Here is a 24288-nt window from a genome sequence, read left to right on the forward strand (position 1 = left end):
CTGGAATCAAGTCTGTTCCTCTTTTTCTTGGTGACTTTCTTTTTTTTTTAATGTTTATTTATTTGGCTGCACTGGTAGTTGCAGCCCTCAGCATCTTCTTGCTGCAGCATGTGGAATAGTCATTTATAGCACGTGGGGTCTAGTGTCCGGACCAGGGATTGAACCCAGGTCCCCTTCACTGGGCTCTCGGGGTCTTAGCCACTGGACCACCAGGAAAGTCCCCTTGGTGACTTTCTTTTGTGTTGAATTCAGCTCCCCCCTCTGCCCCCCATCAATTTGATTTATCTTGAGGCTGGTTTCTGAGGACAAGTGGCCTTCGGCGGCCTGTGGAGACACAAACACTCCCACATCTGTTATTTCCTCCTCCTCTCACAAGCCTGGTGCTCATGTCACCACCCCTGGGTGGAGACAGAGGCCCCAGAGGCCTCCGCGCGGCCGGGGACGCGCCCATCCTCCCAGCACGTGGGGTTCAGACACACCCAGCGCCCAGCCCGGAGGTGCCGTCCAGCCTCGCCTCTCGGAGTGGCTTTCTTCCTTAGGCTCGCAGCTTCACGGTTTCTGTCTACAGCACGGGGGTGTTCTAAGAACCATACAGACCCAGGAGCGCGCGTAGTGAGTGGCTGACATAGTGGGTTCCAGAGCCAGATGAACTGGCTTCAAACCCTTGGCTGTGTGACCTTCCTGAAGCTAGCTTAACCTCTCTGTTCGCCAGTGCCCCTGCCTATGAAAACAGAGTTAGTGACAATCACACCCCTTGCACAGGTCGTTGGAAGGGTTCGATGAATGTGTATTCTGAGCATTCAGAATGGTGTCTGGGATCAGGTGGGCTGGACTCTTGGTGGCGATTTCAGCACATGGATGAAAGGCTGTGAGCTGTGTGGTCCACCACTGTGTCCCCAGCATCCAGCAGCGTGTCCAGCACCAAGGGGGCTCTATAGGGATGGACAAAGAAACACATTAATGAAAAGTAAACCAACAAAATGCTCTTTCCCCTCCCCCTGCTTTCCCAGCACCGCCCTCCCCCAGAGCAGAACTGCTGGCTTCTCGGAGGGTCTGGCCCCTGGGGTCATCTGTGACCCAGTCCATCAGGATCTCCAGCCCATGCCCCGCCCTCCCCCAAGCCCAGCTGCAGAGGCCTGGGTGGCGGGGGATGGCGCAAGACCTAGCCCCCCGCGGCCCATATTTTTGTCCTCAGTCCCGTGGGAGGCCTCAACTTTCCCGGACAGCTGGGCTGTCTTCTTTCTAGCCTGGCTCGAGGTGCTGGGGAGGACAGGGAAGGGAGGAGACTCTGCCTGCGTTTGTGCTTCTCTGGGTAAAGAGATGGCAGCTGTTAGAGCAATGGTTCCCGCATGTTGGGCTGGGGCTGGACGCCCTCTGCCCACCTCTCAGCAGAAGCTCCTCAAAGTGCAGATGCTCGTGCCCTGCAGCTGGAGCTTCTGATACAGGCAAGGGGCTCTGCCCTCCAGAAGCTTCTGAGGTGACTGTACCCCACCCCCGGGTTTGAACTCACTTCTGTATTTTTTTTTTCATTGCTTCCACTGATATTCGTGGAAGGCCACTAAGCGTCAGGCTCTGAATGAAACAGACAACAGTGTTTGTCCTGATATAGAGCGTAGATTTTGGGAGGGGAGATAAAAAGTAACGATTTATTTTAAAAGACCGTGAGTGAGACTTCCCCGGTGGTCCAGTGGTTAGGACTTCAGTGCCCCGGGGTCCCAGGTTCAATGCCTGGTCAGGGAACTAAGATCCTGCAGGTCGACCAGTGTGGCCAAAAAGCAACAAGGAGCAAAGTCAGAGGACTTGGAGTCTCAGGGTGGGGTGGAGAGGTGGGTGGCGGTGCTAAATGAGCTGGCCTCAGGGACATGGCCAAGGAGGGGACGGCGGAGCCCTGACTGAAGGAGCTGTAGGAGGGAGCCAGGCGGGGGTCGGGTCGAAAAACGTTTCAGGCAGAGGGAGCTGCGCGTGCAAAGGCCCTGAGGCTGGGGTGAGCCTGCCCTGTAGGAGGAACAGCGACATCACAGAGAGGAGATGAGTGACTCGGGGGAGGCCAGGGAGAGGTGGGGGTGCTCGGGGCAGGGGCATTCGATGGCTCTATGGGCGAGACAGGCCTCGCTGGGACTCAGGGAACCCTGGGCCGTCCCGAGCTGTGAGGTCCTGAGCGGAGCTGTGCCGTGGTCTGCTGCGGTTTGAAGGGCTCAGCTCTGGCTGTGGGCTGACTGCGGCTTCAGTGGGAGCAAGTGGCTCCTGTAAGGATGGGAACCCTCGCCGTGGGCGATGTTCAGGGGCTCCCAGCACCGTGACCCTTTGTCTCCCGCTTGTCAAAAGCATGATGTGTCTGCTCTGTGCTTCGGCAGGGTCCCCACTGTCCCCGTGAAGAACCTGAGCGGCTCCAGCCCCGTCAACCCCGCCCTGGCAGGTAAGGAAGCCCCGGCTGAAGGGAGGAAGGGCAGAGACTAGGGGGGCCTTTGGGATGGACGCGAACGCACTCAGTGGAGGGAAAATTGCTCAGTCGTGTCCGACGCTTTGCAACCCCGTGGACTGTACGGTCCGTGCTGGTCTGTTTTAAACGGACAACTAACAAGCGCCTTCTGCACAGCACAGGGGACTCAGCTCAGTGTCCCTGTCAGCCAGGCAGGAGGGCAATCTGCAGGGGGTGGACGCGTGGGTATGAAGGGCTGAGCCCTTTGCTGTCCACCTGGAACCGTCAGCCACATTGCTCATCAGCTGTACCCCAACACAAAATGAAAAGTTTAAAAATCAATAAAAAGAAGTTAAAAACAAGAAAAGCAAAAGCAACAGGTGTCATGGACGTTTGTAAAAAGAGAGAGAATCTGTGTGGTGACTGAGACCAGCGAGGACGGGAAGGGCAGGAACAGTTCGGGGCAAAGTGATCGCTAAACGGAAAGCTCAGTGTTGAAAAGGGGGGGGGTGGACGCGTTTCTGGGAAAAGTAGAGGCTAAGAGAATCCATGCATTAGGAGAACGCTGGTGGAGAAGGGGCTGGTGGAGAAGGCGCTGGTGGAGAAGGGGCGAACGGATTACCGGGAGGGAGAGTGTAGAGCAGGTTACCGGGAATTTAGAGCCGGTTGGGGGCTGACCCTCCAGTCCTCCTGCCTGGCGCCCTTGTCTTCCAGGAATCACTGGGATCCTCATGAGCGCGGCAGGGCTGCCCGTGTGTCTCACCCGGCCGCCAAAGCTGGTCCTTCACCCACCCCCCGTCAGCAAGAGCGAAATAAAATCCATCCCCGGGGTTTCCAACACAAGCCGCAAGACCACCAAGAAGCAAGCCAAGAAAGGTATCAGCCTCCTTGTCAAAAGAATCCTGGGGCGAGGGGCGGTCACAGACTCGACTCCTGGCACGGCTCTGTCTCCACCACTGAGGGCCGCTACCTGTGCCTCGGTTTCTGCATCTGCTAAATGGGCTAACTAATACCCATTCTGCAGATTACACTAGAGTGGATAGGCTTTGGATCTGATGGTGATATAGACACATAAAGATACAGTGTGTGACACAGATAATACAGAGAGAGGGAGCCCTTCGGCATGGGAACCCGGACAGCCTGGGTTCAGATCCCAGCTTTGTCCCCTGCAAGTCATGGGACCCCAGACAGCGTCAATTTTCTCCCCTTTACAATGGACACAACTGGTACCCAGCAGGTGTGTCCTGGAAGACAGTGGAAGTCACCACTGTCTCGTGTCCCTCTGGATACTCCAGAAGCTCTGACTCCTTGACCCTCCTTCAAGAGCTCATCCCCCTCCTCACAGTCCCGCAGCTAAGAGGTCAATACCTGTGCCTACCTGGGCCCCAAGGACCCAGCCTGACCTCTGTGGCTGCTCTTTCTAGCTCTGGGGTGTGTGTGTTTAGTTGCTAAGTCATGTCCAGCTCTTTGTGGCCCCGTGGACTGTAGCCCGCCAGGCTCCTCTGTCCAGGGGATTTCCCAGGCAGGAATACTGGAGTGGGTTGCCATTTCCTCCTCCAGGGGATCTTCCCGACCCAGGGATCAAGCCTGCATCTCCCGCTTTGGCAGGCAAATTCTTTACCAGTGACTCACCTGGGAAACCCCTGGTCTCTAGTACCGATTTCTAAATGATTCCACCGTCGGCCCTAAGCCCTCCCCTTGCAAACTGGTGACGTTTCAGTGGGATCATACGCACGTTCTAACTTAGCTCAGTGAGCAATAGGCTCTTGGTTGACAGAAGCTTAATTCTTGTTAGAGAAGCAGGGCAGTTGGAAGGGAGGGCCTGCACCCCAACTTTTGGACGTTGGAGGATCCACTTGGTGAAACCCTTGTCCTACTTTTCCAGTCTATCGACATTTCTCTGCTTAAATGAACTCGCTCATCTTCCTGGCGCTCTCATAGGACATGACAGGATTTGCGCTTTCCCATTCTTCCTGTTATTATTAATAGCACTTACCCGGCTCTTAATAAAAGTGCCGCAAGGCTGCACGTCCGTTAGCGCGTTGCACTGTCGGAGCGCCCCTCTGAGCAGCTGCTGTTGTTCTTGCCCGTTGTCTAGGTGAGAATCAGAAGCTCAGAGAAGTTCAGGCAGTCACCCGAGGAGGCTCCAACCCTTCATTCCTTCTCTGCCCCTTGGCAAGGCTGTCTCATGCCAACCCCTGCTTTGAGTCCAGGCTGCTTCTTAGGGCCCTGCTTCCCCCTCCCCCCGAATCCCAGAATCACTGGACCTGTCAGGACGCATCACCCTCTCCCTACTGACCGCACCATCGAGAGGAGGAAGATCGTCAGAAAGCTGCGGCCGTCAAGTCCCGGGTTCCCATAAAAGTACTGGCGCTCTGACGCCACATTACAGATCAGGACGGTCCTTAGCACATTGTGAAGGGAGCGCCATAAACCCACCCAAGGTTTTAAAATGTGGAACTGTTCACAGGTGCTTTCATTACTGTCAGCTCGATGCAGCCTTTGGGCAGGCGCAGGCTCTCTGATGATGGGGAAGGAAGCCCGCTCCGCCCGCGCCAGTGAAAACGTGGGTTTGTTGCGATTATGCAGGCCGGTGTCAGGGCAGTGACCACAGGAGATAAGGCGGACGTAAACACCTCCCGCCTCAGACCACCTGGCTCCTGCCTCCACCCCTGTGTTCCCTTCCCATTCTTAAATCCAACTGCACGATGAATTCCTTGTCTTTTCTGAAAGCTTTGAGCCTGGCTATACCCCTCTCTGTGGCATGTCTGGCTTGTCTTTGTGGCCCCCTGATCATCCTGTCCCCACAGGGAAAACCCCAGAAGAAGTGCTGAAGAAGTATCTGCAGAAAGTCCGGCATCCGCCAGACGAGGTGAGTCCAGGGGCGGCGGGGCGGGGTTCACCCTCCCCATCCCCCGAGTCATCTCCTCAGCCAGTTTTCTGCAAGATGCAGCCTGTGCTGCTTTCTGGGTCCTGACCAATGCAGAGCTGGTCAGAGTGGAGGTCCTGGGCCACAGTTGTGGCTTAACCTCTCACACCTGCCTGTTCAGCAAACCGCTGACTGATGCTCAACTGCCTTACCGTGAATTTAAGCAACGCAGTGTGATAAGCTATGGGAACCGAGTTAAAAATGGACTTGATGGCCATCAGAGATTCTCAACCAGAGGCAATTTTACAGAACTGGAGGGAAGAGGGGATGCTGATGGTATCCAGCAGGCCAAGGCCAAACATGCTGCTAAACCCGCCACCTTGCTCAGGAAGGCCCAGGACAGCACCTGCAGCGAAGAACTGTTTTTGTTCAGTTGCTGAGTCCTGCCTGACTCTTTGCGGCCACGTGGACTGCAGCCTGCCAGGCTCCCCTGTCCTCCACTGTCTCCCGGAGTTTGCTCAGAGTCGTGTCCATTGAGGTGGCGATGTGATCCGCCTGACAGTCTCATTCTCTGCCGCCACCGCCTCTGTTCTAAGCCACAGGCTCTAGAACACAGGGCTTCAGCAGTTGCCGTGTGCGGGCTTAGTTGCCCTGCAGCATATGGAACCTTTCCGGACCAGGGATCAAACCCACGTCTCCTTCTCTGGCAGGTAGATTGTTAGCCACTGGACTACCAGGGAAGTCCTCAGCAAAGAATTATCCGGCCCCAATGTTGAAACATGCTGCAGCCTCTCCAGGGCACTTCAAAAACAGTTCCTTTACAAACGTCCCACTTAAGTAAATGGTCAGTGGGTCAAATGAGCAAGTGTTGGTTCCCTCAACAAACCCCTGAGGGATCCCACGGAAGGACGGTCACAGCCCCCGAGGAGGGGCTATCATTCCATTCGGCAGCCTAAATTAACTTGTATCGCCATCAGGTATTAGTTCAAGAGTTACTCTGCTGTGCCAAAGACAGAACTCTGCCTAGATTCCCAGAGGCGCGTGTTCCCTGGTTTGTGGGCTTTCTGGAAGAGGAGCAGTAACAGCCTGCCTGACCGCTGAGGTCGTGCTGGAAGACCGTGGAGGAGCTGTGGCCTCCCAGGCTGAGTGGGAACTGACGGTCTTTCTCTTCTTCCTCTTTCCACCCCCAGGACTGCACCATCTGCATGGAGCGCCTCACGGCCCCGTCCGGCTACAAGGGCCCCCAGCCGACGGTCAAGCCGGACCTGGTGGGCAAGCTCTCCAGGTGTGGCCACATCTACCACGTCTACTGCTTGGTGGCCATGTACAACAATGGCAACAAGGTGGGTGCCAGCTCAGGGGGTGCCACCATCTCCCGGGCGGGCCCTGGGGCGCCCAAGCCTAGAGGGCTTATTGAAGTGGCACCCAGGTGCTTTGGGGCGTCTTAGAGGCACCCCTGGGCTTCCCCGGCAGCTCGGCAGTGAAGAATCCACCTGTAATGCAGGAGACGCGGGTTCATTCCCTGGGTCGGGAAGATCCCCTGGAGGAGGGCGTGGCAACCCACCCCAGTATTCTTGCCTGGAGAGTCCCATGGACAGAGGAGTCTGCTGGGCTAAGGTCCTCAGGGTCGCAAAGAGTCAGACACGACTGAAGCGGCTGAGTGTGCGTGCAGGGGCACCCCAGAGGAGCAGGAACGATGATCTTGGCTGTTCTCAGCCTGATCAGTTTTCCCCAAAATTACTACGTTGGCAAAATCTGTCTGTACCTTCTTTTTGGGCTATGCTGCCCACCTTCCCGGAGCTTCCCTAGTGGCTCAGCGGGGAGGAGTCCACCTGCCAATGCAGGAGACTCAAGTTCCACCCCTGGGTCAGGAAGATCCCCTGGAGAAGGAAAATGGCAACCCACTCCAGTATTCTTGCTGGGATAATCCCACGGACAGAGGAGCCTGGTGGGCTAAGTCCGTGGGGTCGCAGAGAGTCAGGCAGGACTGAGTGACGAACAACAACAGCAAGCCCAGCTCCTCCGTGTCTACGCTGCGTGTGGTCTGAGAGGTGCAGACATCTGTCCCGGAGGGTTTGGAAGGGAGTTTTCTCTAATGATGCGCCTGTGGTGAGCGTCCATTCCTGCTGGCACAGGACTTCCCGATCACCCTTCCTTCTCCCAGGGCGGGTGCTTTTCAGTTACAATTCATGTTCTTTGGGCACCTTTCTTTGTCCTTTCAAAAGCACCAAGGTTTTGTCAAAGGATGGCTGGAAGGCCCTTAAGGTCCACTGTTGCAGAGGAGGGCTGTGTGATCCTATCTTACCCACCAATGATAGTGGAGGGGCAGTCCCCCGTTAGAGCTGGTTCCCAGGAACCTGGGCGTGTCCTCAAATGATAGGTCTCTCCGTACAGCGCCCAAAGCCCTTGGCTTTTCTCATGTTCTGTCCCAGGCCTGGGTCACCCTTACTGCCCATCTATGGGATTCCAAATTCCACTCCTTCCTCCAGGCCCGGCTTGGATTGCATCAGAGTCTGTGATTTTTGTGATGTCCTCTTGTCACTTATTCACCCAAAAGTATGTCTGGCCTTCAGGGGCCCCGTCCTTGTCTTGCTGGGGGAAAAGAGTAAAGGCCGCCGACCCAAGCGCAGACCCTGGCTGAACAGCCAAATGACCGCGGGCAGCAAGGTTGTCAATCTCTCTGAGATTTCATTTCCCATCTGGAAAATGGAGATAGAACAATCCCTACTTCCTAACATGCTGAAAGTGAGAAGGAAAAGGGAAAGGGGCTCCCCTGGTGACTCGGACAGTAAAGAATCTGCCTGCAGTGTAGGTAGACCCAGGTTCGATCCCTGGGTCGGGAAGATTCCCTGGAGAAGGGAAGGGCAACCCAGTCCAGTATCCTTGCCTGGAGAATCCTCTATGGACAGAGGAGCCTGGCGGGCTGCGGTCTGTGTGGTCACAAAGAGTCCAATGTGACTGAGCAACTAATACTTTCAATGCTTTTTACTCAAACTGACACCTCCTTTGTACTATGACTGTTTCTTTCTTCATGCTAGTGTAGCCCTATGGTTGAAATTCCCAAAGTGCCAGTGTTGGGATCTTTCTGTGCCCCAGAGAGCTCAGTTATTGATGGATGCTGTGTGTCTGTATTCCCTGCTCAGTTTCCTGGCCCTACAATAAAAGGTTTCACTGGGACTTGGCCTTTGAAGAGGTTATTTTGGATTTAAAGGGATTTCTTAGCACCTTCATTCTCCTTTTGATAACTGCGTATAAGAATAATCTCGTACCTTTGCGTTTATTTCCATGGTGCTTCAAAAAGGTTGCGGACACGATCTTTTATCCTCTTTTGCACTTACACTTTGAAGCATGCCTTTTTTATTTTCTTTCAAAGGGGTGAAAAGGGCCCAGAGAGAAATGGGATGATTCATCCAAAGTCATGAAGCAAGTTAAGACTAGAGCAGAGAGCAGGACCCTGACCTTGGCTTCCCACCCTTTGATCACACGAACACAAGCTGAATGCAAGCTGTTTCTTTAAATGAGTAGAGCTGGGGTTGAAGTGTCCTTAAGGAGCCCCGCAGTGGATCCCAGTCTTCCCCGAGGAGATCCGGACTTCCCGGAGAGCTTCCCCGCCCACTCCACTTGCGGTCTCCTCCTCACCCCCTGTCTGTTTTCAAGCCTGGGAATAGGGTTTACTGTCCAGGCTGCCCCCCCGGGCGGCACTTCACTAGGTCCCGCTGTGAAACCAGGATTCCGCACCTCCCTGAACCCAGAGTCCCCCGCCATTGCTCCCCAGAGCCCTGAAAGTGGAGGTGTTAGTTGCTCAGTCACCTGGGAAGCCCCCCAGAGCCCTGATGAGCAGGCAAATCCTGTCTCCTTCTTAAGGATGGGGTCTTTCTTATACATCCCTGACCACAGAGCCTGGGGCTGGTATGCAGTGTTCCCCCTGCTGCTTTGGAGAAAACTTCAGCTTTCAGTGGCCCTGAGAGCAGGCAGGGGAGCAGCTAAGATCTAGTACTGGTGTGGGTGCATTTTGCCCCTGACCCAAACTTTTTGGGGCTTCCCTGGTCACTCAGACAGTGAAGATTCTGTCTGCAATGCAGGAGACCCATGCTCCATCCCTAGGTCAGTAAGATCCCCTGGAGGAGGGCATGGCACCCACTCTAGTCTTCTTGCCTGGAGAACCCCATGGACAGAGGAGCCTGGAGGGCTACAGTCCCTGGGGTCACGAAGAGTCGGACACAACAGAGCGACTCACACACCAGCCCTTTATCTCTGGTACCTTTTGGAGTTGGGTGGGATGGTCCTGACCAAACCTGTTTCCCACACTGGTAGTTCGGGCCTTGTCTCTTCAGGATGGGAGTTTGCAGTGTCCGACCTGTAAGACCATTTACGGGGTGAAGACGGGCACCCAGCCTCCAGGGAAGATGGAGTACCACGTCATCCCCCACTCCCTGCCTGGCCACCCGGACTGCAGAACCATCCGGATCATCTACAGCATTCCCCCCGGCATTCAGGTCAGCCCGTCCTTGGCCACTGGCTTTTATGACTTCAAGTTTAAATGTTTGCAGGTCAGTGTTTGTCTTTAGTTCACTTAGGCTGCTGTAACCAAGGAAAAACGCAGCCTGTGTTCATGTCTAAGCCATCTTTCTGTACAGCTGAAACTCACACAGCATGGTTAATCAGCTATTCCCCAGGGCTCAGCAGCAAAAAGTCCGCCTGCAGTGTGGGAGCCACTGGAGGCCCCTGTTTGATCCCTGAGTCAGGAAGATGTCCTGGAGGAGAGCATGACAACCCGTCCTAGTCTTCTTGTCTGGAGAATCCCATGGACAGAGGAGCCTGGTGGGCTGCAGTCCACGGGGTCACACAGAGTCGGACGTGACTGAGGCGACTTAGCACACATGCACCAATACAAAAATTTTAAAAGATAACGAAAAACACAGACTTTAAAAAAGTTACTGGAGCACAGTTGGTTTCCCGGGTGATATTAGGTTCAGGTGTACAACAAAGTGATTCAGCTGTTCCTGTTGTTCAGTCACTCAGTCGTGTCCAGCTCTTTGCCACCCCGTGGACTGCAGCACGCCAGGCCTCCCTGTCCTTCACTGTCTCCCTGAGCTTTCTCAAACTCATGTCCACTGAGTCGCTGATGCCATCCAACCATCCTATCCTCTGTCATCCCCTTGGTTTCCCGCTTTCAGTCTTTCCCAGCATCAGGGTTTTTTCCAATGAGTCGGCTCTTCGCATCAGGTGGCCAATGTATTGGAGCTTCAGCTTCAGCATCAGTCCTTCCAATGAACACCCAGGACTGATCTCCTTTAGGATGGACTGGTTGGATCTCCTTGCAGTCCGAGGGACTCTCAAGAGTCTTCTCCAACACCACAGTTCAAAAGTATCAATTCTTTGGTGCTCAGCTTTCTTTATAGTCCAACTCTCACATCTGTACATGACCACTGGAAAAACCATAGCCTTGACTAGACGGACCTTTGTTGGCAAAGTAATGTCTCTGCTTTTTAATACGCTGTCTAGGTTTCTCATGGCTAGAAAAGCTTCCAGGGAGCAGGTGTGTTTGAACTTCATGGCTGCAGTTATACACATATACATCTCCACTCTTTGTTGGATTCTTTCCTGTGTAGGTCGGCACAGAGCGCTGAGTTCCCTGTGCTATACAGTAGTTCCTTATTAGTTATCTACTTTATGCATCATGGTGCGTATATGTCAATCCCAATCTCCCACTTTTAAACAACAGAAATTTATTTTTCATGCTTCTGGAGGCAGAGATGTTCACGATTAAAGTGCCGGCAGACTCAGGGTCTGGCGAAACCCTCTTCCTGGTTCGTAGCTCATCCTCTCGCTGTGTCCTCACGTGACAGTCGGGTGAGGGAGCTGCCTCATGTCTCCTCTATAAGGGGGCTCACCCGACTCATCAGAGAAGGAAATGGCAACCCACTCCAGTATTCTGGCCTGGAGAATCCCATGGACAGAGGAGCCTGGTGGGCTACATCCATGGGGTCTCAAAGAGTCAACACGACTGAGCGACTGACACGCACAGACACACACACCACCCTTGATAAGGGCTCCGCCTGATCACCCGCCGCAGAACACTCCCACCTCCTAATACCGTCACACTGGGGATGGATCCCAACATGTTAATTTTGGTGGGAACCCAGACTTTCAATCTATAGCTTTTTGCCCCTGGCCTCTCAAAATTTGTGTCCTTCCTACCCACAGAATACATTCATTCCTTCCCAATAGTCCTCAAAGTCTTAGCACAGTCCAGCACCACTTTATTCTTTTTTTAAAGTGTTTATTTATTTATTTGGCTGCTCCGGGTCTCGTTGCGATATGTGGGATCTATTTCCCTGACCAGGGATCGAACTCGGGCCCCCCGCTTTGACAATACAGAGTCTTAGCCCCAGGACCACCAGGGAAGGGCCCCAGCATACACTTTAAAGTCTAAGTCCAAAGTCTTTTTAAATATCATCTAAACCAGAGCGAGATGAGACTGAAGGTACTATTCATCCTGAGGCCACTTCGTCTCCAGCTGTGAACCTGTGAAAGCAAACAATTTATGCAGTACAGTCTCATCAGACACTGAATCGCTGACACCTTGGTCTTAAACTCCCCAGCCTCGAGAACTGTGAAAAATGAATTTCTGTTGTTTTTGACGTCATTCTGTTAGAGCAGCCTGAGCTGCTAAGACGATGTTATGCTGTGGAAAGTCTCCTTCCCACTCTGGGGCCCCTCCGTCCCGTCTCAGCCTCCCCCTCACCACCGCTGTCCTTACTTTCTTATGCATCCTTCCAGGGTTCTTTGTGCATTTGCAACAAAGACTTCTTCCACTCTTCCCGGCTTCACACAAAGGGTGACGCATCAACCACATTGTTCTGCAAGCTGTATTTTCAATGCACAGTATAGACGGTAGATCTTCCCTTGTCCGTAGAGAGAGAGCTTCCGCATTCTTCCTTAGCTTTGCATAATCATCCCTTGTATAAAGGGACCATAATTTGCATACAGCAGTCTCCATGTGATGGGCGTATGGATTGTTTCCAACCTTTTGCTCTAACAAATAATGACATAATGAATAATCTCTCAGGCCTGTGAGTATCTCCACAAAATAATTTTCTAGAAGTGAAATCTTTTTTGTCAGATGGTATTTGCATCTACAAGTTGATAGTCCTTGACTTTTGTGGGTATGTCTTTCTTGTGATTCTTCTAAAGACAGCCCATAGGAAGAAACTGAACAATTTCCCTGGCAGTCAATACAAATGTGGAGTTTCCCAGGTGGCTGAGTGGTAAAGAATCCACCTGCTAATGCAGGAGATGTGGGTTCGATTCCTGGTCCAGGAAGATCCCCTGGAGAAGGAAATGGCAACCCACTCCAGTATTCTTGCCTGGAGAATCCTATGGACAGAGGAGCCTGGCGGGCCACAGTCCATGGGGTCACAAAAAGCAGGACATGACTAAGCGACTGAACAACAACAGATACAAATATGTCCCTTCCTTCACACATTGAAGCTTTTTCTAAATGTTTCAGGGGGCTCACTGGATTCCTTTATTTACCAAATATTTATCAGTTTACCCTCCTTTCTCCCTTTTAGCTTTTACTTAACAAATATTTGAGTGTCAACTGTAGGCCAAACTAGGTGCTAGAGGAAGATGGTCAGTGACGCAGACACAGTCTTTCCTCCTCTAAAGCCCTCATTCCGGGGGGACCAGGAGGGAATAAAACAGGGAAATGTAACAGCCTGCAGAAGACTTGAACAAAAAACATAGTTCTTCTTTGAAGGACTTACCAACTAGTCAAGAAGAAATAAGTACACATCACTGAGCTCTAGAGTGAAAACTGATGTGCACCATTGATAAAGGCTGTGGAGAGCAGGCTGGGTGAAGGGACAGAGATAAGACCAGGACTTCAGAGTCTGATGGACCCGGGTTCTGATTCTTGGATGATTTCCTCCTTTGCAGGGGATTTTGGGCCTTGACCGCTTGACCCTCCTGAGCCGTGTTTCTTTCTCTGCACAAGCAGGAAGGTAACATGCAAGGGTTTTGTAAAGATGGGTGATAATGTTTGAGGTCCCGGGCACAGGACCAAGATGCTCAGTACCTCACCCCCATCATTTCTGGGTATGCTACTTGTCAGGGCAAGGAAGGGGGCCTATGTCTATCTGTCTGGGAGAGTCAGAGGAGCCGTTCTGGGGCAGGGCCCTCGGTCGTAGAGCAAAGACAATGAAGAAATGGAAGAGAAAGTTTTTAGCGTTTTATTATTTCTTTGACTTTTTAGTTTATACTGGGATATAGAAAGTGAGAGTGAAAGTCGCTCAGTTGTGTCCAACTCTTTGAGACCCCATGGACTATCCATGGAGTTCTCCAGGCCGGAATACCGAAGTGGGTAACCTTTCCCTTCTCCAGGGGATCTTCCCAATGCAGGGATGGAACCCAGGTCTCCCGCACTGCAGGCGGACTCTTTACCAGCTGAGCCTCCAGGGAAGCCCACACTGGGATACGGCCGATTAACAATGTTGTGATCGGTGCGGGTGAACAGCAAAGGGGCTCAGCTGTACCTGTCCATGTGCCCAAACTCCCCTCCCATCCAGGCGGCCACGTGACATTGAGCAGAGCTGCACGTGCTGTACAGCAGGTCCTTGCTCGTTATCCCTTTTAACTACAGCAGTGTCTGCGTGTCCATCCCAGACTCCCTAACTAGTCCTTCCCTCCATCCTTCCCCCTGGCCACCATAAAGGGAAACATTTTTGAGTTGGCGGGCACAGCAGAGTTTCAGAGGAGAGACAGGAGCTCTGTAGAAGGCCTGTAAAGAAGTTTAATTTGGGTGAGTTGCCCAAGTGGTGGGGAGGAGGAGGGAGCAGGCAGCGGGGGGAGACAGTGACCCAGTCTGGGGAGGCCCTGACCACTGGGGCAGGGACCGCAGACTCTCCTCGGCAGGCCAGGGGCGTGGCTGGTCCTTGAAGGTCGCTGGGCAGGTGGTTAGGGTCATGGGAAGTCACATGGTTGGGATGATGCTTTAGCAGAGCCAGTCTGGCCAAAGAGTCAAAATGACCTCACCGCCCAGTAAGGGGACCACTGCTTCCAGTAGTGACCCCAGGAGGGACCTGGACCAGGGAGATGAGGTTGGAGGGACCTGGACCAGGGAGATGCGGTTGGATGTGAGGACAAATGAGACTTCAGGGGTGACTCTAGGGCTGCCAAGGGGGCTGATGGGGAAATGAATGGAAATATGGGAATCCCGAGAAACAGCCCACGGCCTTGGTGGGAAGCAGGACAGACTGCAGGGGGCAAAGTTCGGGGTGAGGAAAGCACTTGGGGGGATGCGGCATTTTTCCCGGGCTTCAGGGACAGAGGGCGGAGAGCCCGCATGAGGGTCCAGAGGTGCCCACCTGCTGCCTCTGTAGGCGCCACGGTTCCCCCAGGAAAACCCAAGCTTGTGTCAAAGAGCACGCATCTGGGCACTGTCCTGATGGCCAGTCCATAGACCTCCGCCGAGAGTCAGCGGCTGTATCCTCCGTGCCACGTCCATCCCTGGAGACTCCAAGGACCACGCAGGCCTTGGGCTGTCACGAGAAGTGAGGACCTGTAAGCTCTGCCTTCCCTGCAGGAGATGATTCTCCGGGGGAGAAACTGTGAGAGGGCCCGGGGCGAGTCGTGACTGCTGAGCTGAGCTGGTGCTGGGCAGGCGTCTGCACTGGCCACATGACAGACAAGTCCTGGGCAGGAGAGGGGCAGAGCCGCGGTCAGAACTGGCCGCCGGTCGTCCAGCCTGGCTTAGAAACAGCCGTGGCCGTGGGAATGTGGTCAGTGTGCTTTTAGGTGAACGGAAAGTTCAGAAGCTTCCGGTCCCGCGTCTCCCAGAAGACACTGCAGCCTCTTTTTGATGCCTGTAGTCTCTCCTTCCCTGAGGCCTCACTGGACTCATGCTGCCCAGTTTGCAAAATCATAGACAGTCTGAACCATGCTACTCATCTTTGTTTTAATCACATAGTTTTTGAATCATTTTGGAACTGTCATGTATAGTAAGAGAAAATGGGAAATCTGTGTTTTCTTGCAGTTTGGTTACGACTCATTCATTTGTTTAGCCGGGAGATAGTTACTGATCTACCGTGTGACAGCTTGTGCCAGGAGCGGTGTGGAATCATCGATATTATAGCGGCTTCGTCTAGAAGGGACTTTAAAGCAGGGTTTCACCCCTCTGAAGGGGGCCGGGCGCTCAGAAATGATAAACAAGCGCGTGTTCGTAGGGGGATATGTGTGTTGATACTGGGAGGGACGCCCTCATTTTTCACAAGCGTCTCATGGGCCTGTAGACCGTCCTGAACCCTGGTTAGGGAGACTGGCTTTGGCCTAAACTTGGCTTCAGTTTCTTTCTCACCTGGCGGCCTGAGACGGCTTGCTTCACGGGGGTGTTGGGTGGTGACAGTTGAAATCTTAGGAGATTATTAGTCATGCACATGCCAAGGTATATTGTTCAATAAGAAAACAAACCGAAACCGTGAGGACCAAGGAGAAAATCCCCGAGAGTCATTCGGATCATTCTGATCTCTTGGCTCTTGGCTCAGAGGTCAGAAGCACTTGGGTCATCCTGAGTAGTTCAGCGGTGAAACAATCCAGAGTACGCTCCAGGAAACCTGGGCCAAGGTTTTGGCAACATTGTGGAAGTCATTTAACCCCTGGGGCTGCAGTTCTCCTCTTTTGTGAAACAAAAGAGCCGGAAGAGATGCTGACGAAGATGATATAAACAGCCCCTGGGTTCTGAGAGTGCGCCCGGCTCACCTAACAGTCATCAGGTCCCACAAGGGGAGCATCGCAAGTCTTCCCTCCTTCAGGGATGGGACACCGACAGCCCCAGAGACAGCAGCTCCTGCTCACACAGCGGGGAGGCCCCCAGCTCTGAGTCCTGACCCGGGTCCAAGGACCCCAGTATGTGGTGAATCACCGCCCCATCGTTCTTTGGGTCTGTTCTCTGTCTAGACTTGATGGCTATTATTATTTGGATGATAATATTTGGATCAATCACAGCCCTTACCTGAAAGACTTTTAAAAATGCTCTTTGCTCTCTTTCTGCTGCTTTCAGGGGCCAGAACACCCAAATCCTGGGAAAAGCTTCAGCGCCCGTGGCTTCCCTCGACACTGTTACCTCCCAGACAGCGAGAAAGGGAGAAAGGTGAGCGCAGGGGTCAGCGTCCCGGCCCCAGCTCTGCTCCCAGTGGTGCTGAGCGGAACCGGCTCTCTGAGCTCTAGATGCCCGTGTAATAAAGTCACCGTAGAGAGATTTCCTGATGGTCCAGCGTCAAAACTCCGCCTTCCAATGCAAGGGTGCTGGTTCGATTCCTGGTCGGGGAACTAAGATCCCCGATGCCTTGCAACGAAATCACCAAAATGAAAACAGAAGCAATATTGTAACAGATTCAATAAAGACTTTACAAATGGTCTGGGTCCAAAAAAAAAAGTCCCAAGTCGTAGTGCAGTCAGCTAGAGGTGTGGAGATATGATAACAGTTTTACTTCTTTAGGGTGCTGGGACTGGACTTTTGGCTGTTTTCTCTCCTAGATTTTATGGGCAATGATTCATCTATTTTAGGTTCGTACTCTAGAGCTTTGCTGCTTAACGGCAGGTCCTGGGAAGAGTACCAGTAGCAACACCTGGGAGCGCGATGTAAATCCAGGACCTTAGAACTGCTTCATTTTAACCAGATCTCAGGTGCCCTGACAGCATCTGAACGCTTGGGAAGTGCTGCTCTGGGGCCAGGATCTTAATTTGTGGGATTTTACTTTTTTTCTGTAATGAAGATTTTTGTTGTTATTTAGTTGTTAAGTCATGGCTGACTCTTTGTGAACCCATAGACCGTAGCCCACTAACCTTCCCTGTCCATGGGATTTTCCAGGCAAGAACACTGCAGTGGGTTGCCATTTCCTTCTCCAGGGGATCTTCTCGACCCAGGGATTCAACTCAAGTTGCTGGCATTGACAGGCAGATTCGTTACCAATGAGCTACTAGGGACTCAGTCAATGAACACTTTGACTTTCCCCAAAACAGCAGAGGGAAAAATCGCTGGGTTTCTGGATTCCTAGTGATTCCTGGGGAGGCTTCAGTGGTTCCATGAACTCTAAATTTAGAATTAAAATTTCATGTTCATTTTTTCTGTGGATAAGGCCAGAAAAATCACTGGGTTTTTAAAAACCTTTCCTGATCTCAAAAGCGAAAAGAACTGTTGACTTATTGGCCAAGAGGTGCATCTTTGTTAGCTGTCTCTAGGTCGTGGCGTGTAACAAACAGCCTCTAACCCTCGGTGGCTTCCTCCAGCCAGCGCTCATTTCTCACACAGTTTGGTGTTACTGACTGTGGCCCAGGTGCTGCTGTGGGTTAGCTTTCACTGATCCGGTTCTAAAATTCAAGGAGAAAGAGTTTTGCTTCCCTGGTCCATCCGCTCCCCATGGAATGGGGCAGAGGACTGAGGGAGAATCCAAGGGGAGTGTGCAATCCCATCAAAGCTTCCCCCTGAAGCTTGTTACCTCTGCTCATGTTGTTTAGTTGCTCAGTTGTGTCCGACTCTTTTGTGACCCCATGGACTGTAGCCCGCCAGCCTCCTCTGTCCATGGGATTTTCCAGACAAGAATACTGGAGTGGGTTGCCATTTCCTCTTCCAGGGGATCTTCCCGACCCAGGGATTGAACCTACGTCTCCTGCATTGGGAAGCAGATTCTTTACCATCTGCACCACCAGGGAAGCCCCATACCTTTCATAGGCTCCCGCAAGTCATGAGCAAGCCAGACCAGGAGCTGGTGTCCAGCTTACCAGGAGGCTCCTCGGCAAAGAGTGTGCCTAGAGTCTCTCAGGGGGGAGAAGCAGAGAGTCTGGGACAAGAAGAGAATCAACCACATCATCCTGAAGAGGTGCCCAGTGCAGTGTCCCCAGATTCTGAGTCAGGGCCAGTCCTGGTGCCCGTTTGCCCAGAGCCACCAAGTCTCTACCCCCGAGGCCTGCAGCCCCAAATGCTGGCTAAACAACCCCACCATCAAGTCCAGTGGTTAAAACAAGAATCCTCTTGCCAAGAGCTATTTTTCCGTCAGGTCTCCTTCTTCATGTTAATAACATACAGTAAGTCCCCTACGTTCGAACCTTAAAGTTGTGAACTTTGGAAGATTCGAGCGCGCGTTCCATCAGCATCCGGCGTGCATGGCACTGCAGCGCGCCCCCGTCTCCTGTTGCTGACGGTCCCTCAGCTGCACCGTCTCCCACGTCCTCTCCCTCCTCTAATCAGTAATGCCTCTTGCCCGTCCACCCAGTGCCAGCCCCCGTGTGCCACCTGTCGTACTATGCTTTTCAAGGTGCTGTTCAGTTCAGTTCAGTTCAGTCGCTCAGTCGTGTCCGATTCTTTGCAACCCCATGAACCGCAGCACGCCAGGCCTCCCTGTCCATCACCAACTCCCAGAGCTTACCCAAACTCATACCCATTGAGTCGGTGATGCCATCCAGCCATCTCATCCTCTGTCGTCCCCTTCTCCTCCTGCCTTCAATCCTTCCCAGCATCAGGGTCTTTTCAAACGAGTCAGCTCTTCGCATCAGGTGGCCAATGTATTGGAGTTTCAGCTTCAGCATCAGTCCTTCCAATGAACACCCAGGACTGATCTTTAGGATGGACTGGTTGGATCTCCTTGCAGTCCGAGGGACTCTCGAGAGTCTTCTCCAACACCACGGTTCAAAAGCATCAATTCTTTGATGCTCAGCTTTCTTTATACTCCAACTCTCACATCCAAGGTACAGTACTGTAAGCTTAAAAACGTTTTCCTTATTTTTTGTTTGTTTTTTTATGTATTATTTGTGTGAAAAGTATTACAAACTACTATTATGGTACTTTACTGTATAGCTGTTTGTGTTAGTGGGGTTGGACTTACGGATGCGTTGTCAGAACAGAACTCGCTCGTATCTAGAGGACTTACTAGGTTCTGTATCCCTGGAACCAGACTGGACGCATGAGCATCGTAGACTCTGGCCCTGAGCCATACATCCCTCCCTGCACTGCCCTCTGAACCACGTGAATCTTTTCCTAATCCTCCAAACTAGTTATCTGACACCAGAATAGTGATCCTGAAACACAGTTTCTCATGTCAGTCTCCTATGTTTAACAGAAATAAAGTGAGAGAAAACAACTCAAAACTGTTAGGATGGTTTTCCCTTCCTTCTTTACAAGGACAGATTTCTCAGTTCAGTAGACAAGACCTACCACAGTTTGGATCTGAATTGTCCCTTCCCACCAATTTCTCACCCTTATCCCCCTATGTCTGCTGTTCCCAGACCCTCACCCTGGGTTCCTTTGAGGAGCAAGGTGATAGAGCATAAGCTCTGAAGCCAGACCAGCCCGGCTTCAAATCCTATTCCTGCCATTTACCATATGTGGGAAATGGACATGAAGTTGATTTAAGTCTCGGTCTCCTAATCTTTGAAAGAGTATGATCATTTCTAGCTCTGTGGCCAGGATGTTGTAAGAATTAAAAGAAGAATTCTTTTTTGTGAAGAGTTTCTTCACATTTGTGAAGAATCTGCCTGCAATGCGGGAGACTCGGGTTCAATCCCTGGGTTGGGAAGATCCTCTGGAGGAGGAAATGGCAACCCAGTCTGGTATTCTTGCCTGGAGAATCCCATGGACAGAGGAGCTTGGCAGGCTACAGTCCAAGGAGTCACTGAGTCAAATACAGCTGAGCAGCTAGCACATACAGTATTTATGGGGGGCTTCCTTGGTGGCTCAGTGGTAAAAAATCCACCGGCCAAGGCAGGAGACATGGGTTTGATCCCTGGGTTGGGACGATTCCCTGGAAAAGGAAATGGCAATCTACTCCAGTGTTCTTGCTTGGGAAATTCCATGGACAGAGGAGCCAGGCAGGCTGCAGTCCATGGGGTCATCAAAGAGTCGGATGCAATGTAACAACTAAGCAACAATCACAATAAGCATTTGTGAAATGCCCAGTGCAGTGGCAGCAGTGAGCTATGCCTTGGATGATGTGTCTTTCCTTTGCCTGTACATTCTTCTCTATCAATACACCTCAAATCCTACCCCGTCTCTGAGACTCAACTCACAAGCATCCCCTCCACGAAATCTATCCTGACGCCCACCTGCGGGTCAGCAGAGTCATGCTTGAGACCAGAATGTAAAGGCAGGCAGTCCTGAAGTCAGGGCCCCACTCTGGCACTTTTGAGCTGCATGACCCAGACACATCTGTTATCTTCCGAACCTATTTCCTCTTCCGCAGAGAAGGGATAATGAGCATCCTGTCGTAGCCAACTGTTAGGACCATTATATGAACCAGAGCCTGGCACTTAGTAAGTAAACACTCAGAAAACGGTGGCTCTTAGTTTCAGCATCTGCCAGTCTTTCTTTTTCTTTGACTGTGCTGGGTCTTCATGCTGGCTCCGCACAGACTTTTCTCTAGCTGCGGTGGCTTCTCTATTGCAGAGCACGGGCTCTGGGGTGCAGGAGCTTCAGTCGTTGGGGAACAAGGGCTAGTAGTTGTGGCTTCTAATGATCGTGGCTCACGAGCTCCGAGGCATGTGAGGTCTTCCCGGATCGGGGATTGGACCCACATCACCTGCACCGGCAGGCAGGTTCTTTACCACGAAGCCACTAGGAAGCCCCTGCCAGTCTGATCACTATTAAGATTCCTCACCTCCAGCTCTCACCGTGAGTACAGTCGTTCGGTTTTGAATCCAGTGCATTTTTATCAGGTGCCTTCTTCACACTGGTCAGGGTGTCAGGCATTTGTCTTCCTCAGCCAAGACTGTTTCTCAGTGTAGCTGATTTAAAACATTCTGCAAGTCCTCGCACCTCTCTGAGCCTCACCCATAACTCAGAGGTAATGATAGCACCTGCCAGACCTGGTGCTAGGTTTTTCCATCTGAGCCTCACAGCCAAGGGTGGTTGTGAGGATCAGATGAAAAAATAACTATGAAATAGCCTGGAAGAAGTCAAAACACTTCTACCATGTCCCTGGAGAAGCATTGCACAACTTTAGCTGTGCATCAGTTAATGCCACACTCCGGCGCTGAGAGAAGATCTCAGATTCTCCATAAGAGCCTTGAATTCCTAGATCTCAGCTTTTAAAATGCAGCTGTGATGCTGCTTTCCCAGGTGATGCTAATGGTAAAGAACCCACCTGCCATTGCGGAAGATGTAAGAGATGCTAGTTCAATCCCTGGATCAGGAAGATCCCCTGGAGCAGGAAATGACAACCCACTCCAGTATTCTTGCTTGGAGAATCCCGTGGACAGAGGAGTCTGGTGGCCTACGGTCCATGGGGTCACAAAGAGTTGGACACGACTGAAGTGACTTAGCATACATGATGCTTGGCCCTAACGTTAGTTGAATGGATACATCAGGTGCTACTGTGAAACTACTCAGAGTGTAGGGCCCCCTAAGACACTCAACCTTTGGAGGTAAGTGGTACCATTGAAAGCTCAGAGAGGTCATGTAACTTGTCCAAGGTCATACGGTTCATCCGTGACAGAGTCAAGACTGAACCTGCCAGGTCCCTGACTCCACTTTCCAATTCCTGTCCATTCCCTGTGCTGCTTGGAGCACTGTCATGCGGGGAGGGCTGGGACCCCAGGGCGGGGAGAGCGTCCTCCCCGTGGATGGTCTTTGACCAGCACTGTATGTCTGGCTCTGATCTGCCCCGTTTTCTCTCAGGTCCTGAAGCTGCTGCTTGTGGCCTGGGACCGCCGCCTCATCTTCGCCATCGGTACATCCAGCACCACGGGCGAGTCAGACACTGTCATCTGGAACGAGGTCCATCACAAGACAGAGTTTGGCTCTAATCTCACTGGCCATGGCTACCCAGACGCCAACTACCTGGATAACGTGCTGGCTGAGCTGGCCGCCCAGGGCATTTCCGAGGACAGCACTGCCCAGGAGAAGGACTGAGCTGGGGGGACGGGGCTTTGGGGTGGCAGGGGTGTGGGGACCACAGGGAAGGAAGTAGGGGAGTCAGGGTGGAAGTTGTTGCTGAGCCTCCCGACCCCCTTGTGCCCTCTCCATCTCCCATCCTTCCAGCCACAGCGGGGAGCCAGAGTGAGTAAGGGTGTGTCGTTCACAAACCTCATCCAACACGCAGAGGCCATGGGATGGGGTGAGGGCCGCCCTCCGTCTGTTCCCGTGGAGTTTTGGTGCTGGGTAGGCAGGGACTCCTCCCCTCACACACCCCCAGCAGGGGTCACGGTCAGCACACTTGGGGTATGGGCACCCCTTACCCTGGCCTTGTGAAGCCCGAGGTGCCCGCCTTGGCTGGCTTCTTGCTGCTTCCACTCTGCTTTGAGAGCAGAGTTTCTACTTTTCTCTCCTCCCCTGGAGGTGAGGAGCTCTCACTGTGCAAGACTGAGGGTCAAAGGGGTGAACCGCTAAACTGCTGCGACATCGGCAATCGATGCCTCTATGTACAGCGAGAAAGTGCTTCTTGCCAAGAGGGTCAGAGCAGCGAGGGCTTCTGGGAGCATCTCAGCTCCCATCACGGTCCTGGCTGCTCCCGCCTCCTGCCCACCCCTCTGACCTGTCCAAAGAGGTATCTGATTCTCTTATGCAGACGGAGGGACTCTGGGATTCCTCTCTGGGGCACGATGTCTCCCGCCCCTCTCTGATCAGACCAGAGCCTGCGTCCCACTTAGCATCTGAATTAGTCCTCAGGGAGAGGAGCCCAACTCTTCCAACTCATCCCAGACCAGCTCAAAGATTCCATGTGATTCATCCAGTCACTGTGAGTGGAGCCCAGGCTGGGCTCTGCACCATCTGTGGACATGTGTGTGTGTGTGCGCGTGCGTGCGCATGTGTGCATGGCGTTGGGCCAGGTTGGCAGAGGGTCCCATCATGATCTCACACTCTGGTTCTGCAAGATGTCGGACCCCAGTTCTGATGGGAATTAAACAGCCAGGCGGCGGTCCGTCAATGTGCCTCACCATCTGACGTCCGTCCCGTAGTCAACATGAACCCAGACAGAGACAGAACTGTGCTTGGGGGGTGTGTAGGGTGCGGGGTGGACGGGCCCCTTTGTATATCTCTTTCAGATATACAGACCGAATCTTAGCCAGTCCACGAGGACCTCAGCGGGTCTCCATGCATGTTGTCTAATGAGCCTGGAGGGGGCTCGGGGACCCCCATCTCCCTCTTCAATGACAGGCTGGCCCAGTGCATGAGGGAGCATCCAGTCCTTTCCCAGGAGGGTTGGGACCACCTTGGGGTCCAGTCCAACCTGTGTCTGGGTTGTGGCCTGAGACCCTGCCTGTCCCCTCCCCCACATTCCCTTCGGCTCCCATGAAGGAGACAGTTGGGGGTCAGGGAAGAGAGAACGGGGGTGAAGAAGGGGACCCCAATTCTGCCCCCTTTGAAAGTGGGTTCTCTGAACTCCGTGTTTGGGGGAAGTTGCTCTGGATCCTGATTTGAATTTATATACCTCGTGTCTGGGGGTCTGACATATATATATATGTATATATATATATGCACATATATTTCATAGTATTTGGGAGGTTTTCGATGCTAGAAAAATGGCAATGGAAAAGCCTTCAGACGCGGTACTGAAGTTAGAAGCAGCAGCCAAGCTTTTCCAAGAGTCAGCTCTGCGCGTCCTGCTCTCAGACCTGCAGGCCTTCTGACGGGGCTGCCAGTGGGTTCGCTTGGGTGTCAGCCAGCTCCTGGGGTGCACTGGTGCTGGGCTTGTCCTCCTCTTCCACGTGGTGGAAGAAGTGAAAGTGTTAGTCGCCAAGCTGGTCTAGGGATATTAGTTAGCTCCAGCGAAGGGCGCTGTGGCAGGAGGCCCTCCAGCCTCGCCCATCAGTCATTTATCTCACCAGCAGACCAGGAGATCGGCCCCCAGCCCACCACAGCACGGGGCAGTTTCCTGCCGCAGCCAGGAAGGAAACATCCGAACTCAACGGGAGAGCCCTCCCTTGGCGTTTGATGTCAGTCCATGTCCATTACCGGACCACCCTGTGCCAGAGATGGGCCTCATCATAAGCCCGGCCACTCCCCCAT

At 52.8% G+C, this 24288-nt stretch overlaps 1 protein-coding gene and 1 long non-coding RNA gene across 7 annotated transcripts in view; one reads left to right on the plus strand and one right to left on the minus strand.

Annotated features, from left to right (window-relative positions):
* DTX4 (deltex E3 ubiquitin ligase 4) overlaps positions 1–23206 on the plus strand; it is a 38106-nt gene extending 14900 nt beyond the window's left edge. For all 6 annotated transcript variants that reach the window (XM_081538143.1, XM_081538145.1, XM_081538147.1 and 3 more), the window contains 7 exons: positions 2355–2416; positions 3134–3295; positions 5230–5291; positions 6479–6631; positions 9623–9784; positions 16351–16440; positions 21958–23206. In XM_081538143.1, the coding sequence (XP_081394269.1) occupies positions 2355–2416; positions 3134–3295; positions 5230–5291; positions 6479–6631; positions 9623–9784; positions 16351–16440; positions 21958–22191 (925 nt within the window). In that variant the 3' untranslated portion in view covers positions 22192–23206. The remainder of the gene's footprint in view (positions 1–2354; positions 2417–3133; positions 3296–5229; positions 5292–6478; positions 6632–9622; positions 9785–16350; positions 16441–21957) is intronic.
* On the minus strand, positions 767–5900 carry LOC145525352 (uncharacterized). The gene is made up of 3 exons (XR_014068129.1): positions 5695–5900; positions 4416–4513; positions 767–932 (listed from the first exon to the last, which is right to left on the minus strand). It is a non-coding gene; the product is annotated as an uncharacterized LOC145525352 (long non-coding RNA).
* Positions 23207–24288: the final 1082 nt, after the last annotated feature.

This window comes from Giraffa tippelskirchi, chromosome 11 (genome assembly GCF_054371585.1).
Source record: "Giraffa tippelskirchi isolate mGirTip1 chromosome 11, T2T-mGirTip1v1.2.pri, whole genome shotgun sequence".
Taxonomy (NCBI): Eukaryota; Metazoa; Chordata; class Mammalia; order Artiodactyla; family Giraffidae; genus Giraffa; species Giraffa tippelskirchi.